The 18,930-nt window shown below is 37.1% G+C and overlaps 1 protein-coding gene across 1 annotated transcript in view; it reads right to left on the reverse strand.

The window, feature by feature from the left end:
* The window catches only part of CPNE8 (copine VIII), a 261,472-nt gene that overhangs the window by 171,515 nt on the left and 71,027 nt on the right, over positions 1-18,930 (reverse strand). Inside the window, exon 6 of the mRNA XM_011959466.1 lies at positions 12,817-12,893. Coding sequence (XP_011814856.1) covers positions 12,817-12,893 — 77 coding nt within the window. The remainder of the gene's footprint in view (positions 1-12,816; positions 12,894-18,930) is intronic.

Consider the following 18,930-nt stretch of genomic DNA (forward strand, 5'->3'; position numbering starts at 1 on the left):
ACAAGTATACATATGTAACAAACCTGCACGTTATGCACATGTACCCTAGAACTTAAAGTATAATAAAAAAAAATAATAATAATAAAAAAGAAATATATACTGGAATGTATCTGTATTTGTGAATGTCCACTTACTAAACTGCTGTCCATGTTTAGAATCTTTCATCAGAGTTACCTCAAACTGTGAAAGAACTGAGAGACAGTTGATCTATCTCCACAATTACTGGGAGGGTCCAATCACTATTGTTGTTATCAAAGAAAATAGTGAAATGTCAAGATTATTGGAATTTTTTACTTACTGGTATTTATTCTCAGGGCAGCCTGATGCACTGAGTCTACATGGACCTAAAATGATGCCACCGCCCAATCAAGGCTAAATACTCAAAAAACTTTTTAAATACATGAATGAATGAATACAAACACTAACAGTATGTCTAATCTCTCCCCTTCCCTTTCTCCAAGGAATATGTAAGCCATTCAAACAGGAGCTTTTGAAAAAACAGAAAGCCCTAGAAAGCTCTGTAGAGTTAGAGACTGGGCAAATCATCCTGAATTATCAAACAGAAAAAATGACCAGGTAGGATGACAACATTGTGCAGTTTTCTTGTTACCACATTGTCAATTCAAAACAATGATTTTCCAGATAAGGCGGAAAAAACAGAAGTACTTATTTATTTCCAAAACTAAAAATGAATTTATTTTTTAATTCTTCCAATTCAATTGCTTTCCTATATTTAGACTGTGTTGGCTCTGTGCTGGAAAACTGTTGAGCCCTATTTATCTCAGAAAAAGGTGGGCCACTGGACTGTGCTTGAGGAACAGTTACATTGGGAACAGATACCAGGAAGGAACCTCATCCTTGAAATGACCTAAATCTGAATGGGTGCTCCCTGGGAGCTCTTCTTGCACCTAGAGATACTCTTGACTTTTCAGTACATGATTTTGTATGGCTAAAGTGATACCAAATTTTTTAATTTCATTTAAAGTTACACATTAATTTACTCTTTTTGTGAGTGTGTGAGAGACGGAGGTTTTTTGTTTTTTTGTTTTTTTGTTTTTTGTGAGAGACAGAGTCTCACTGTCAGCCACGCTAGAGTGCAGTGGCGCGATCTCGGCTCACTGCAAGCTCCGCCTCCGGGGTTCACGCCATTGTCCTGCCTCAGTCTCCGGAGTAGCTGGGACTGCAGGCACTCACCACCACGCCCGGCTAATTTTTTGTATTTTTTGTATTTTTAGTAGAGACAGGGTTTCACTGTGTTAGCCAGGATGGTCTCGATCTCCTGACCTTGTGATCCGCCCGCCTTAGCCTCCAAAGTGCTGGGATTATGGGTGTGAGCCACTGCACCTGGCCAATTTATTCATTTTTTGTTTTGTTTTGAAGGCAATATAATGCTGTGGTTAAGCATGTGGGCATGGAAGCCAAACATCCTGTATTTGAACTTAATTTTTTCAGAATCTTGTCTCAGTTTCTCCCTCTGATGAAATGGGTATAGTTACAGTACCTGCCTAGCTCATAATAGTACTATGAAGGTTAGAGGAGTTAATATATGTAAAGCCAGTAGGATAGTAACTGACTTTTTTTTTTTAAATTATACTTTTAAGTTCTGGGATACATGTGTAGAAAGTGCAGGATTGTTACATAGGTATACATGTGCCACAGTGGTTTGCTGCACTCATCAACCCATCATCTAGGTTTTAGCCCTGCATGCATTAGATGTTTGTCCTAATGCTCTCCCTCCCCTTGTCTCCCACCCCCTGACAGGCCCTAGTGTGTGATGTTCCCCCTGCTCACCATGCCCACGTGTTCTCATTGTTCAACTCCCTCTTATGAATAAGAACATGCGGTGTTTGGTTTTCTGTTCCTGTGTTACTTTGCTGAGAATGGTTTCCAGCTTCATCCATGTCCCTGCAAAGGACATGAACTCATCCTTTTTTATGTCTGCATAGTATTCCATAGTGTATATGTGCCACATCTTCTTTATCAGGTCTCTCATTGATGGGCATTTCGGTTGGTTCCAACTTTGCTATTGTGAACAGTGCTGCAATAAACACGTGTGTGTATGTGTCTTTATAGTAGAATGATTTATAATCCTTTGGGTAGACATCCAGTAATGAGACTGCTGGGTCAAATGGTATTTCTGGTTCTAGATCCTTTAGGAATTGCCACACTGTCTTCCACAATGGTTCAACTAATTTACACTCCCAACAGTGTAAAAGTGTTCCTACTTCTCCACATCCTCTCCAGCATCTGTTGTTTCCTGACTTTTTAACGATTGCCATTCTAACTGGCATTAGATGGTATCTCACTGTGGTTCTGATTTGCATTTCTCTGATGACCAGTGATGATGAGCTTTTTTACATACATTTGTTGGACGCGTAAGTGTCTTCTTTTGAGAAGTGTCTGTTCACATCCTTTGCCCTGTTTGACTTTTTCTTGTAAATTTGTTTAAGTTCCGTATACATTCTGGATTTTAGACCTTTGTCAGATTGATACATTTCAAAACTTTTCTCCCATTCTGTGGGTTGCCTGTACACCCTAATGATAGTTTCTTTTGCTGTGCAGAAGCTCTTTAATTTAATTAGATACCATTTGTCAGTTTTGACTTTTGTTGCAATTGCTTTTGGTGCTTTAGTCATGAAGTCTTTGCCCATACTTACGTCCTGAATGGTATTGCCTAGGTTTTATTCTAGGGTTTTTATGGTTTTAGGTTTTATGTTTAAGTCTTTAATCCATCTTGAGTTAATTTTTGTATAAGGTGTAAGGAAGGGATCCAGTTTCAGTTTTCTGCATATGGTTAGCCATAACTGACTTATTATTAAATGCAATCAAGTTGGCCACTGGTATTACTTAAAATAACAATTCACAGCTCCCTTTTAATTGCTTTGATAACTAAGATCCAACTGAGACTAAATATAAGAGCTAAGATAATTCCCAAATGTTCCTTCCAAACACTCATTTTATCAGTGCATTATAACTCAGACCAAGATAAGAATGATGCTTATGTTCCAAGGTTGGTTCATAAAGGTCTTTCCTCACCTATTAATTTGTTTAACTACAGCACTAATATTCTTAGCCTGCATTTTGAATCCTAGAATCATCAAATTACGCCATACACAAGAGGAAAAAAAGAAGGAGCAATAAATTTCACTGTAGAGGAAACTGTAGTTTCTCTGAAAGATTTTATCACAATATAACTTCTAAACATTTCCTATATAAAAAGCAACCATTTGAAAACTAAACTGAATAGGTAGGGCGCAGTGGCTCACTCCTGTAATCCCAGCACTTTGGGAGGCCAAAGTGGGTGAATCACAAGGTCAGGGGTTCGAGACTAGCCTGGCCAACATGGTGAAACCCCATCTCTACTAAAAATACAAAAATTAGACAGGTGTGGTGGTGTGCACCTATAATTCCTGCTACTCAGGAGGCTGAGGCAGAAGTTGCAGTGAGCCGAGATTGTGCCACGGCACTCCAGCCTGGGCAACAGAGTGAGACTTCATCTCAAAAAAGAAAAAAAAAAAACGAAGCAAGAAAGAAAGAAAAAAAAAAAAGAAACTCATCTGAGTAAATTAGTTTTATTTAGAAAACTAAGAACATTCTCAGTTTCACGCAAATAAAACTAATAAAACTTATTTATTAAAACTAATAAACAAGTTTCATTAGTTTTACAGGCTGGTAAAGTATCAAATAAAACTAACCTGTTTATTAGTTGTATTTGAGTGAAACTGAGAATGTTCACTGAATCTATAAAGGTAGTACTTTAGAATTCACCCTCCAAAATAACATAGATCATGTTTTGTCATTTGTTTCCTTCAGTTATAATGTTTCCAACAGGTTTCCAATCCAACCAATGAGGTTAGGCAAATATAAATAAAAATATCTTGCAAATGTTGAAACTCTGGGTGAATACTGGCACCTAAAACACATGGACAGAATGGCCTATCTACTACTACTACTGGTGAGCTTTAGTTCACCAATCTGTGTGGCAACCTCAAATGTGGATGATCTTCCTTTTGTCAGCATACATCCTCCTTACATCCACTGTCTCATGCAAGAAACCTGAAGGTCCTTGAAATCTTCTTCAACCTAGACCACTGATCTTTCACCAATCCTTTTGAAATCAACCTTCAGAACACATTTTTCATCTGTCCGTTTTTCTTCATCTTCCTAATCCAAACAACTATCTGTTAACCACATACAACCATTCTCTACACAGAAGAAGAAGATCCTCTTTGAAAAAAAATCGCAAATTTTCCCGTTGCATTTATGATAAAGTTTAAAATACTAAAAAGGACCTACGTATTGTAGGTTAAGCTAATATTCTAGTTTTCATAGGGCCTGTATCAATATGTAATTATACTTAAGTTGTGTGATTATTCATTTAATGAATAAATGGTAAAAACCAATAAAGACAGGAACGACTTTGCATTTTCATCATTGTATACTCACCACCTAACAGTTTCTGATCCATAATCAATTCCTAGTAAAGATTTGTTGAATATATTATTTTTTAAAAATATAATCCCTAAAACCTCTATTATACTCAGACTCTATCTACCAGAATCTGTCAGTAAATTATTTGCTCTATAAAGTTACCATTAGTAAAATAATTTTTCCTTTTGTTTTTCTTTCCTAAACTGGGATGCCCAAAGGGCTTAGTTGCACACAAGTCTCACAGGAACAAGACACATGTCACACCAAGTCATAAAAACCAACCAATCATTCTGAGGCTTGTCTCTGACAATGACATTAAAGGCTATTTTGTAAAAAACTCATTCATTTTACCTATATCTCTCATGACTGGTCATATCCTTTACAATCCTTTCCATCCAGACGTTTTCTTCATCTATATGACTTTAGTTGTCACTACTAGAATTTCTGAGTAGAGCAGAGAATCATGGGAATCTGCAGATATACACAATCGGCCTATTTAGAGTAAGCAATTTACCTCCCTGGAGATCATTCCAGAGAATGAGCTCACATTCGAAAACGAATGTAAGAAAGTGGTTCAACTCAGCATTTATTAAACTTTGATTATATGTAAACCTCAGAAGCTTGTGTATAACAACATGAATGAATGTACTAAAATTCCTTCTATCTTTGGCCTTTAAAAAGAATACACTGTTTTTCGAGAGGCTTTCCCAGAAGTAGATTAAAGCTGTTCTCTAGGCTGGTGAAGTATCTAATATCTATCTGAAAAGCAATCAGTGGTTTTATTTTTAATGTGTTGAATCATGTGAAATTACAAACATGTATATACAGCCATGTAGTCTTTTCAAATAAAAGAATATAATTCTTAATTGACACTAAACTCTGGATTATTTTTTGCAATTACATATTAACATGGGAAATTCCGGATATTTCCAAAACTATCTTATAAAACCCAAACTAATGAAAAGCAGAAATCTAACTCAGTTCCCCTATTTGATTGTTCAGCTACATACTGAAAACAGACAAATAGTTTTTAACGTTTATATTTGGATAATACTTAACACTTTACATAAGTGTAATCAAGTTTGGTTTAACACGGTCCTTTCCTTAAACTTGTGGAATTACTAGCTAAACATGTCTCTAAGAAAAATAAAGAAAGATGAAGGAAGGAAGGAAAGATACTGGCTATTTTTAATAAAAACAGTATTAATAATAGTCACCATTTGAGTGTTTATTAAATTCTCATGTGCTTCGTCACAAATCAATTGTATAAAATATTGATATTACTTGCAATAATACTCTTAAATGAGTATCATTCAGATATTTCAGATGAGGAAGCTGGGTCTCAGGAAATTAATGCACTTTACTCAAATTGCATACCTAATCAACTGTTAGCACCCAAGTCTGACTGCTCCCAAAGTTCATGCACTATCAGCTTTATTACTGTGGCTGTTTATTAAATCTCTACAACAAATTCTTATTACAAATGTGACCCACAGACATTAAAAAAAAAAAGTATAGATGTTAAAATGGCCTAATATTGCAATAGCAAGTTAGTAGTAGAGATGGGACTAAAAACACCATCTTCTGAGTCCAGCCCAATATTCTTTCCACTAAAGTAAATTCGAGAGTATAACAATATCAATCTAATTAATAAAGATTACTTTGAGCCTGAAAATTTCCCCCAAAGTGATTACATTTTTATAGGTAAAAAGCTGCATGCTAAATACAAGGCCTGTTTTATGGTGAGTTTGTATATTTCCCACTTTTATGACTACCCATTCTCCTGTCCCTCTTCCTCTTCTTCCTTCTCACAGACATTTGATCTCTAAATGCATTCACAGTCAAAACCTAGCTATCAGGATAAGTCCACATTTGAGTCAAATCTTTAAGCCTGTTAAGTCTCTGCCTCAAGTCCCCTCAAACACTATTCTTCTATTTTAATCTTCTTCCTTATTCTGAAGCTTCCTTTCTGCTCTGTTCCTCTCCCTGCTTTCATCTTGTAATTCAGCACCTATCTGTCTCTGTCCTTGAACTTCAAGTCACAGTTGAGATCCCCACATCCATCAGACAATTACAAGCTGGTCTTTCAATTATCACTTGCCTCCGAGTCCCTGTCCCTGTCCTCTTCACCTGTTAGGACACTCACACATCCATCTAGGAACCTTCCCTTAATCCTCCACCCACTACCAACTACCTAAATCACAAAGTGCTTTTGCCAGCCTACAAAAAACATAGCCTTTGCCCTCCTAAACGTCCTTTAGTCAAAACAGCTGCTGGTACCATTACTGCTGGTATTACTTCTTCCCATTGTATCCTGCTTCTCCCTGGAGTAAGAATCTAGTTTCTAATTATTACCAGTCCCTGCCATTTTCCCTGATCCTTTTATATGGAACCAGTCATGCCTGGCTGAGAGTAACAGGAACAAATAGGCCTATTACTTGAGGAACATAATAAATATTTTCCTCCTGGAGGAGAGAATGGCAATCTTTCTTAAACCGGTGCTGATTCTTGCATTTTGGAAGGCTTTGCTGAATCCATCACTGAGATCCCTAAAGACAGAAGACATACGACTGTTTGACAGTATCACACAGAAAATTGGATACAATCTCACAGCATGAGAAAACACACTGCTGAGTGGATATAATGCTAAATAATGATGGGATGATCTAAACACAGGAGCCGATGAGTCATAGGAAGCCCAGTAAATGTTTCAGTCAAATTAAGTAGCACAAGACTTATTTTAGGACGGTTCCAGGAAAAGACCAAAAGCGTAGGATGGAATTCAGATGAGAAACGTGTTTGCCCAAAGCTTAAATCCAACAGAACAGACTACTGAAATTGCAAAAAATCTTGAGCTGTTATTAAAAAGTAAACTAAAATTTATTGAACATCAATTTCAAATTATTTCATCATTATGCATATAAAATATTAAAAATAAAAATGTTTTTTCTCATAATAAAATGAGAAAATCTAATTTTATAAATGACAACAATAACCAAAACACAGAAAGTAAAAAAGCCCGAGGTTAAATTCAAATTCTCATTATCGAATGAGGCAAAAGGCCACATACAAGAAACCATTTTACCCTCATAATAATCCTAACTTTGTTGTCAAAAGTTTGATTGATATGAAATAATTTCAAATTTTAAGTTGTCTCCTTTAAATCTCCCAATTTTACAGTTATCATAAATTTAAAAAGACTACCTCTGAGGAGATATTACAACACAATCGCAATTAAAAAGCTAGGAGAAATTATTCTGAGTATCTTATTAGAAAATAAGTTAGGCCATTTAAAGGAAAGAAAGAAAAACAAACAAACAAGGAAATATTCTGAATAACTTAGAATATAAATGGGAAACTAATTGGGAAATAAATCTCTAATCTAAAATTAATAAATAAGAGGTACTTGGATAATGCTACTTAAGGCAAATAACATTTGGGACACAAGAAGACTTTAAGTTAATGATAAATCAATTGTGTGTTACTTGTGAGTGGACTGTCTGTCTCAGGATATCTGCCTCTGGAGGTGTTCTATGCTGCAATTCAGAAGCCAGTGGCCATCCAGATAGGGAAAAATAACCTAACCTATTACGAACATGATTGCAAAAAGTAATGGCTGCTGCACCAGGAGTGTGCACATTCTATTTCTATCCCCAGTCATGAGGAACAGACCATGAAAAACAGTAGAATGTTTAGCGGCTGTCCTACAATGTCATCTTTAACCAGACAGTTAAAGATATCTGGCCAGGGCAGGTTCACACAACAAGACAGCAGGAGGCAGTGGAACCTATGAAGAAGAGACGGAAGAGCTACACCTTAAATACCTATTATTTCCCCAGTGTGAATTTCTCCACTATTTTGGTCATGCATCCATAAATTTTACTACTTTTATATATTTGTGTGAAAACATGGAGGCTTCAAAGTTGTGTCTGTCACCCAGCTTCCTGTCACGAGAAGAAAACACTTCCTGACCTTGCGTCATCTCTAGTATCTTCCCTGGTTTCATCCTTTTTTCCAAAGCCATTCCCTCTTCCACTGAAATAGCTCAGATCTTCCCATGTTCCCATCTCTTCCCACTATTTGCTTATTAGATTGATTCAGGAAAAAAGTAAAGTACACGGAAGTGCAGGAGTTAGCAAAGATGAATGTGAAATTTAGAAGTCCATGGAGTGCACCAGCTGCTCTGAAGGGCTACTTTGGCATTATTGGCAGATAAAGCTTCCATACTATCAGCATTTTGCTCTTCCTCAACCCAATTGTGCTTTTTCAAACAAAAAGTATGAATGGCTTTGTTTTTCATTTGAGATTGAGGTAAGGGAGTAAAACGCTGTTTGCATGGAAGCCGCATCTTCTCTCAAAGTACCTGAACTTAATACTTAGCCAATAGACCTTGTTCTTCAATCCATATGTTCTTCTTCCAGACACATGCCTCTCTCACAGCTAGAGTTTTTCATTAAAGCCAGGCTTTTCTCATGCAAGAGGAAGGGTGACTACAAAATGTTTTTTCCAGTCCATTGTTCACCTGCGTTTGAACATCTGATCCAGTGATAGCACATGTCACTAGGCGCCTTAATTAATAAAGCCAAAATATCTTTCCGTTAGCAAACTAATCATACTCACTTTTACTCTCCCATTTTTAATTAATCTCTCCTATTTCATTTCACCCTCTCATCTCTTTCCTCTATTGGATTATCTGAGATATCTAATCCAATTCACTCATGTTTAATGAATGTAATTGCAACCATTCTGCAATTCCTAAGGTTTTGTTTCTTTGCTTTTTTCTTTTGTAGCCCATCTCTTTGCTATACTCAAGCTTTACATTTTATTACCCACTTACTACTAAAACTTGCCTAGCTAAGTTTTCTTTAAAAAATTTAAAAATCTTCCACTGCTCAAACAATAATCTTACCTTTAAACTATTTTCTTAATGTTTATTTGCTTGAGAAGATTCTCCAAGGAGATGAAGGGCTGAATAAAAGTTTAGTTATATAAGCTTAGAAAATCAAATTAATTGTTCCTTTTTCAATAAGAAAGATAGAACCTGAGGACCTTCAATAAAGTTGTCTAAATTTCAGAATATCCTATAGATGAAGCACAGCATGTGGTTACTGTAGATCCATGTTGGATGAACAAGTTTGGAAGTCTTTCCCTCCTTACACTATATGAAATATGTATATGTTATACTCCTCCCTCAGCAAGAGCTAAGAAAAATCTAAAGGGAATCTCATCCTTTCTGATTACATAAAATGATCATGACTCAACCCCCAGCAAATTCTCCCAACATCTGCATAGTCTACCAGTCTACCCTAGGTATCTTCACCTTTTAGCAAGAATTTATTTTTGCTGGTGATACCTAGTGGGAATTATTGAATCAGCTGAACAAGGACCATATCTTATGCTATGTTCTATTCACCACATACCCCAATCAATACATTGTAATAATATCAAAATTTTAATAGGTTCCAAGATTAATATAAATATGATTTCCTACTGGGAAATTTTTTATAACTTAATAATTTAATAGTTTTCTGAAATTAGAATTATGATTTCCTTATGCTAAAAAAAGATAAAAATTTCTAATAAAATGACTAATTTAAAAATATGTATACCACATAGGCTGAGCACGGTGGCTCACGCCTGTAATCCCAGCACTTTGGAAGGCTGAGGTGGGCGAATCACGAGGTCAGGAGTTCAAGACCAGCCTGACCAATGTGCTGAAATCTGTCTCTACTAAAAATAAAAAAAAAAAAAATTGGCAGGGCGCCACATGTGCACCTGTAACCCCAGCTACTCAAGATGCTGAGGCAGAAGAATAACTTGAACCCAGGAGGCGGAGGTTGCAGTGAGCAGAGATTGCACCACTGCACTCCAGCCTGGGCGACAGAGGGAGACTCCGTCTCAAAAAAAAAAAAAAAAGTATACCATATAGCCAACATCCATAGGAAAAAAATGCTCCACATCACTAGTCATTAGAGAAATACAAATATAAACCACAATGAGATACCATTTCAGAACAGTCCGAGTGGCTATTATTAAAAAGTCTAAAAATAACAGATGCTGGTGAGGTTGCAGAGAAAAGGGAACACTTACATGCTGCTGATGGAAATGTAAATTAGTTCAGCCATTGTGTAAAGCAATTTGGTGATTTCTCAAACAACTTAAAACAGAATTACCATTTGACCCAGCAATTCCATTATTGGGTACATAGCCAAAGGAATATAAATCGTTCTACCGTAAAGACATTCATGTTTATTTTCATTGCAGCACTATTCACAATAGCAAAGACATGGAATCAACCTAAATGCTCTCCAATGGTGGACTGGATAAATAAAACGTGATAAATATACAACATGGAATATTAGATAGACATAAAAACGTCTGAGATCTTATCCTTTGTAGCAACAGTAACAGAACTAGAGGTCATTATCCTAAGCAAATTGACACAGGAAGAAAAAACCAAATACCACATGTTCTCCCCTATAAGTGGGAGATAAATACTGAGTAGTCATGGACACAAAAAAGGAAACAGCAGACACTGGAGCCTACTTGAGGGTGGAGGAAGGGAGGAAAGTGAGGACTGAAAAACCACCTATGGGGTAATATGCTTATTACCTGAGTGATGAAATAATCTGTATGCCAAAGCCCTGTGATGTGCAGTTTATCTACATAACAAATACGCACAAGTACCTCTGAACCTAAAATAAAAGAATAAAAACTGTACTCATTCATAAACATCTCTATTCTGTTGCTTGGAAATGAAAATTCTGTATTTTAATTGCTTTTGTTTTCTCTTGAAGAATGTTAAGCATCTTTAAGGTGGTATTGCATATATTACTGATTCTTTTTACAGCAAAAAACAAAAGGTAGATTTAGTGATCTTAGGAATCCTTGTGAGTATGTCATTGGACTAGGAAATGCAATTAGAATTATATGCACTCAATAAAATATTTACATTTGCCTTACAGATTGCTTACTACTTACTAAAGTGACCATAAATATATTTTTGTAATAAGCTTCCAAGTCCTATAATTATGTGAAAATAAATTACACACAAAAAGAACTTAAAATGGAAATTGATATACGAAAGTTTTCAAACTGACATTTGGTAATAATTTTCTAAGAAAATCAAATTAAATTTCAAAGAATTTATAGAATTCTTATTAGCCTAATAATGTCTTTCATAGCAATGAACACACTAAATAAAAAGTTTAATTTTGTATAAGAAATGTAAGAATAGGCCGGGCGCGGTGGCTCAAGCCTGTAATCCCAGCACTTTGGGAGGCCAAGACGGGCGGATCACAAGGTCAGGAGATTGAGACCATCCTGGCTAACACGGTGAAACCCCGTCTCTACTAAAAAATACAAAAAACTAGCCGGGCGAAGTGGCGGGCGCCTGTGGTCCCAGCTACACGGGAGGCTGAGGCAGGAGAATGGCCTGAACCCGGGAGGCGGAGCTTGCAGTGAGCTGAGATCCGGCCACTGCACTCCGGCCTGGGTGACAGAGCGAGACTCCGTCTCAAAAAAAAAAAAAAAAAATGCTTCGTCATTTCAAGTATTTGTTTTATGTCAGAAATAAACAGATTTACGGAGTATTTACATATTTATTTTTTAAGTTTGAGATTCTTAAAAGATTGATGAAGATAAAGACTTCAAAATTCCCTAAAGTTTTTGACATTGTGGTTAGCTCTGCCAATGTACTATTCTTTCTAGATCTTCTGAATTTTATGAAAAGTTAAGTCAATCCAAATAATCAGGATTAGGGAGGGGAAAGAAGGAGGAAAGGAGAATAAAGCCATGAAAAATTTCTAAAATTTGCTCCCTGCCTTATTTGGAACTGGAGAAAATAGAATAAACTCATGCAATTGACCTGAAAACTAAACATGATCCTAGTAATTGAAGGTGAAGATGGAGTATACCATTCTTAGTGATTACCTTCTCTCAGTATAAACCTACTTACAGCTTTCTCTACAAGCCACTTCCATAGTAAAAATTATTATTAAAATTTCAGTAACCAAAAGTGCATTTATGAAATACATGGTATTAACAGCAGTTTATTACATGTAGTTACTAACCCAAAAGAGTAAAATCTCTTTTTCAAGAAGTACTAAATCTAACAATTAATAGTAAAACCAAAAGAAAAAATAACACACTTCCTTATTTAAATTTGCTCATTTCATCTTGTGAAAATTTTTTAGCATAGCATATGACAGGTGACATAGAAATTATTCTTTAAAAATATGTCAAAATTGTTTGTTAAAAGAAAAAACTCAAACAAGATTTTAAAACCCACTTTTGCTCCACAACTATGCATTCACCAATTCCAAACTGACAAAATAGAAACTGTTAAGAGTTGGCATTTCATTGTCTGACTTTAAAAATACTTACACTATTGGTTTTTCCAGGCGACTTCCCTGTGACCCAACGATCTCTCCCAGTGTACAAAACACTTGTCCCAGAAAGTCCTGAAATAGATAAAAAGATTAAAACTCATAAGTTTCCAAACTATCTTTACAGTGTATGTTTTGTATGTCACACATCTGCATTGTTTTCATTGCTGAAATATTGACATTTCTAACTTCCAATAACAGGTAAAATAAGCTCAATAAGCATTAATTTTACCATGTGACTTTCACATGTTTGCACAGCATTTTGTGCTTTTAATCATAGAGCAGTTATTCTGAGTTCACAGGCATTGCGTTTGTTTTATTTTTATGTTTTAAGCTAACATAAAAAATAGACAAATGTTGGAGGTTTTGAATGCACAACTGGCTTAACTTCGGATGCCTCTGAAATTGCTGGAATTGTTGGCTGAGGAGACAAAATGAGAAAGCACACAAGCAGAGGGGGCTAATCCCAGTAACACTTAGAGAAAGGTCTTGTGATGCAGTAGCCTCAACTAGAGTCCACAGCCAACCTGCCAGGTGTCTATTCTAGTACTATCGCTTACTAGCTGTGATTGCAGGCAATTAATTAAGCTCTGCAGTTTGCTCTTCTCTATAATGTATTAGTACCTCCTCACAAAATCGTTTTGATGGTTCAATTAGTTATTGCATGAGTCAATACTAGCATATTGTAAGTGCCTAAAAATGGGTTAAGTAAAATACGCTATAAAGTTCATTGACATACAACTGTATGATTCTTATTTTCAAGACTCAGAATAACCCTGAAAATGAGAGGTCTGATACTAACACTGCATTTCACATATAAAGAAACTAAGTGCTTATTTCACATTGCATGCCCATATCAAAACATCTTGTGTACCTCATAAATATATATACCTACTAGGTACTCACAACAATTTTTAAATTAATTTAATTTAATTTTTAAAACAGAAACTAAAAATCTAGAAGGTTGATTTTCTATAAATGGCAGAGCCAGGACCCACTCTGATGTTCTGATTCCAGATTGATATGCTACATAAGAATTTAAATACCATAAGTACAATGCAAACTCATATATCTATAAAATAAGGGCACCAACACCATCTGGATATGTAGGTCAAGAAAATGTGAAGTTGTTCCATGGAAAGACACATGCCTTCTAGTTTAGCCTGTATATGATTCAAAGAATTGCCCTGTTCTAAAACAAGGTGGGAGATCTCTCTAAATTGTTTGTGTAGTGAATAGGACCAAGAAAATCCCTAAGAAGGATGGACAGAGAGAGGATTAATGGCAAACAAAATGTGTTCAGTATACTAAATAAACAAATCTATTTAGTTTAGTAGTTTTACAGAGAAATGACTGTTCTCAGATGACAGAAAAAAAGCCAATTCATGGTGAGGAACTAGTATTGGCCCCATTTCTCAGATAAGGGAACTGAGGCACAGAGAAAGTAAATTGCTCGGAGCTACAATTTGGACCCAAGTCTAAACCCAAGGCTTACTACTCACCTAATCACTATGCCAAGCCATGCCGCCTCTCTGCCTCTAGTCTTACGAAAGGAATGAGACCCAGTCCCAAAAAAGCTTACCAAGCCACGAAAGTAAAAACTATGTTCTTCAGTGTTGGGGGTGGGGAAAGTGGGAGTGAGAAGTGCTCTAATTAAAAAGAGGAGGAAAAGACCTCTGTAGACTAGGATAGTCAAGGGAACATTTTTCCAAAGGAATTCCTTTCTTGAGAGCCAGTAAGGAATCAAGATCAGATTTTGCTTGGAAAGAAGATAATTGGACATTCTAGATTTAGTGAACAGATCAGAGTTACAGGCTAGAGAACAATGAGAAAAGAGAAGGACTCAAGTAAACGGCAGAAATGGAGATGAAGAGCCAAGCGCAGAGAGGGCCCTCATGACCAGACACAAAAGTTGTCTTAGGGTCATCAGAAGCAACCAGAAGCCTTTCACCAATTCAGGGACACCATTAGAGCAGTGCATTCAGAAGACTACCCAAGTGCCTATTTGCAGAGTGATTTCGGGAATGAGGAAAAAACTAGAAGCCAGATCAAGTAGAAGGCTATGGTAGTTAATAAGAAGCAAAGTGTTAAGGCCCCGAACAGTACTGTACAGAAAAATGACAGGATTTGGTGAAAACCGTAGTTGCACATGAGACAAAAAATAACCGCACATCTGATACTTGGATACTGCCAGCATGGCTATACCTTCATTAAACTGCAAACCACTTTAAACTTGCTTTCAAATACATAAAGAGACCTTAAGATAAAGCTTTCCCATATTTAAATTAAATACCTTTCATAATGGCACTTATTTATCAATGTCAAAACAGATTTTACAAATGTTTATGGAATTTTAATAAACCTAAATTTCTTTAAGTCTCATGACAGCTGAACTGAAAACTGAAGATCTGAAATGTATCATTGCTCTTCTGAGTCAGCAGCAAAAAAACACACAAGGGGAATTCCAGAATTCTTTTCTAAGGACAGTTATGCTAATGGGCACCTGCAAGTACTACATATTAAATGGACTTTGCCAATGGAGTAGCAAGTCCCAGTAAAAGCCATCTGTGCTGAAATTACTCAAGAGAATAAAACATAAATATTGAGCAGGATCATATTAACATGGAGACATACTAACAAATACAAGAGAACACATGAACATCATCTTGGCTGAACAAAGTCAACAAAATGTGCACCAAAAAGCTATGACGTGAATCTGTGTATTTCTGTGTCAAAGGCCACAAACACACTGGTGTCAACCAGCTCTGGCCAGTCCTAGTTGATTGGCCAGAACTACACTAGACTGGTTTGATAAACCCCTGAATTAAAAACACCTGAGTGTTAGATAATGCGGACGATTTCATACCTACAAGAAGCATAGGAAAGTGTATGTGGCTTGACATACACTATGACATACACCACCGAACTCTACAGAAAAAAGCCTAAGGAGAAAACTAAGTCAGAAGTCCTTTCCTTTTCCAGCTCCACCGGCGCAGGGGAATGCAATCACCCAATTAGCTAAACTGGGACTGCTGAAGAATCAATACAGGCCCATAATGGCGGACGTGAAAAGCACAGGCATCAGTCGAGAAGGAAAACAGTACTGTGGCGGTAAGCTGGACATACAGCCATACAGTATTGCCTTTCCCAGGCCTTTCTCTTAAAGGTGAAGCTGGGAAGTGTAAGGCTATAGATGACCTCGGCCTGTTGCTCTTCCAAATTCAGGTTAAGTGTAATGTACATACGACTTGAATGGAGGTCTCTACAGGTACTGTACATTTTGCCCCCACATATTTATGGCACTCTCAGCTAATTTTTCTATTTTTAGTAGAGACAGGGTTTCACCATGTTGGCCAGGATGGTCTCGAACTCCTGAGCTCAGGTGATCCACCTGCCTCAGCCTCCCAAAGAGCTGCGATTACAGGCATGAGCCACTGCACCAGGGCTTGATTCAGTATTTTAGTAGAAATAATTTCTCACATTTTAATATTATAAAAAAAAGCATTTGTCTTTTTAATGGATAGATCCACCTACAAACCAAAATGCTAAATCCAACCTCCAAGAGATAATACAAAGTTCTAAACTTAAATTACAAATACAATTTCTAAAATTATACCCTATCCCTGAATTTATTCATTTCTTTTTCCCCTGGCACAACTGTTGATTTTTAAGATATTTTTGGCTACACCAGGAGCAGTGACTCACGCCTGTAATCGCAGCACTTTGGGAGGCCGAGGCGAGCAGATCACTTGAGGTCAGAGGATCAAGACCAGTCGGGCCAACATGGTGAAACCCCGTCTCTACTAAAAATACAAAAATTAGCTGAGTGTGGTGGTGTGTGCCTGTAGTCCCAACTACTTGGGAGGCTAAGGCAGGAGAATCGCTTGATCCCGGAGGTAGAGGTAACAGTGAGCCGAGATTGTGCCATTGTACTCTCCAGCCTGGGCAACTGAGCAAGACCTTATCTCCAAAAAAATAAAAAAGAAAAGAAAAGATATCTTTGGCTTTCTTAACAGTCCAGATGAAGGCAGTTAAATAAGACACTGAAAGAAAATTAAGTTTTCAACAAGTAGATGACCAGTGACTGAAATTAACCTTTTTTTTCTTTTTTTTGAGACGGAGTCTTGCTATGTTGCCCAGGCTGGAGTGCAGTGGTGCGATCTCGGCTCACTGTAAGCTCCACCTCCTGGGCTCATGCCATTCTCCTGCTTCAGCCTCCTGAGTAGCTGGGACTACAGGCGCCCGCCACCATGCCCGGCTAATTTTTTTGTATTTTTAGTAGAGACGGGGTTTCACCGTGTTAGCCAAGATGGTCTCCATCTCCTGACCTCGTGATCTGCCCGCCTCAGCCTCCCAAAGTGCTGGGATTACAGGTGTGAGCCACAGTGCCCGGCCCCCAATTTTTAAATTTATCCACACATTCGCTGGCCACGGTGGCTCATGCCTATAATCCCAGCACTTTGGGGGGCTGAGGTGGGCGGATCACTTGAGGTCAGGAGTTCAAGACCAGACTGGGCAACTTGGTGAAACCCATCTGTACTAAAAATACAAAAATTTTTAGCATGGTGGTGTGGGCCTGTGGTCCCAGCTACTTGGTAGGCTGAGGCAGGAGAATAATTTGAACCTGGGGGGTGGAGGTTGCAGTGAGCCAAGATTGGGCCACTGCACTCCATCCTGGGTGACAGAGTAAGACCTTGTCTCAAAAAGAAAAAAAAAAAAGAAAAAGAAATCCACATACATATTCAATAATTGCAAACATATACAACATACAGCTTTTCAAAATAAAGCTATGCTATAGGAAAATAACGTTCTACCATAGTTTTTAAATATTTATATTCACAAATATAACAAATCTATGGAAAATATTTATATTGTTACAGCACATCACTTTTGATAGACCACTAGTTCATCAATAATGAAGTTCAAAATGTAATACATTAACAGAAAATAAGTAAATATTCTCACTGCTAGTAAACATGGTGAGACAGGTGCTATGCCAAATAACTAGAAAACTTACTAAGTATTATGATTAAATATCTGAAATATAGCAGTATCAAATAATATTAAATATGACATTACACTATGACAAAGTATCATTATTAAATACTAAGCTGAGTAAGGGCGAGTTTTATGTGTAAACGATCCCACCTAATATAACTTAATGAGTGATGAAGTTACTATACTCAAACCCATCTCAGGCATTGTCCCTATCTCTGTCTGTCCCACCTAATATAACTTAATGAGGGATGAAGTTACTATACTCAAACCCATCTCAGGCATTATCCCTATCTCTGTCTGAAAGTCTAAGGCAGATTCCGTAAGACCCTACTGAAAATGCAAATGGGAAAAACAGTCATGTACAGCAACAGTTATAAACACTTTAGCTTGAATATATGTATAAGTCTACTTCTCATCATCTAATGAGAACTAGAAAGAAGGCTACAGGAAAAAAGAAAGTTTTTATTGAAAAAGTGTCCAAGAATAACATAAACAGCTCTTTTACACAGGGCAATCAGGTAAGGCCTCGCAGTTATCTATTCAAGTCGATACCTGAATAATGTAAGGGAGGGAACCATGTGAGTATCTGAGGCAGAAGCATTACAGATAGGAGAAAAAGCAAGAACAAGTCCCTGAGACAAGTACTTGGGTGCTCGAGGAAAAGCAAGAGAGACTGCAGGTTAGAGCAGGGTGAGCAATGATGAGAATGGCAGGAGAGGAGGTAACCAGGGGCTACATCAAGGACTGATTTCTATCCTAAGTGTGGATGAAAGCCATCGGAGGGTTTAAACTGGAAAGTGACATGTCCTAGCTGGCTTTTAAAATGATCATTCTACCTACTCTTCTTCCCTCAAGATTCTATCCTATTCTCTTCTCCATTTGCATTTTCTTAGATAACTCTGAGTTCCAACTTGATTGGCTGATGGTTACTAAATCTATATCTTAGTCTTCAAACACTGCCTAATCAATATCTCCATTTGGATGCTTACTGGGGGTCTCAAATTTAACATGAACTTGGCTTACCATGGGTCTCTCAATCCTCACCCCTCTTCCTCAATCTCCTTCTCCCCAGTGTACCTCATTATATAAACAACATCACTATTTACCCAATTGT

The sequence above is a fragment of the Colobus angolensis genome, unplaced genomic scaffold (assembly GCF_000951035.1).
Source record: "Colobus angolensis palliatus isolate OR3802 unplaced genomic scaffold, Cang.pa_1.0 Scaffold496, whole genome shotgun sequence".
In the NCBI taxonomy this organism is placed as follows: Eukaryota; Metazoa; Chordata; class Mammalia; order Primates; family Cercopithecidae; genus Colobus; species Colobus angolensis.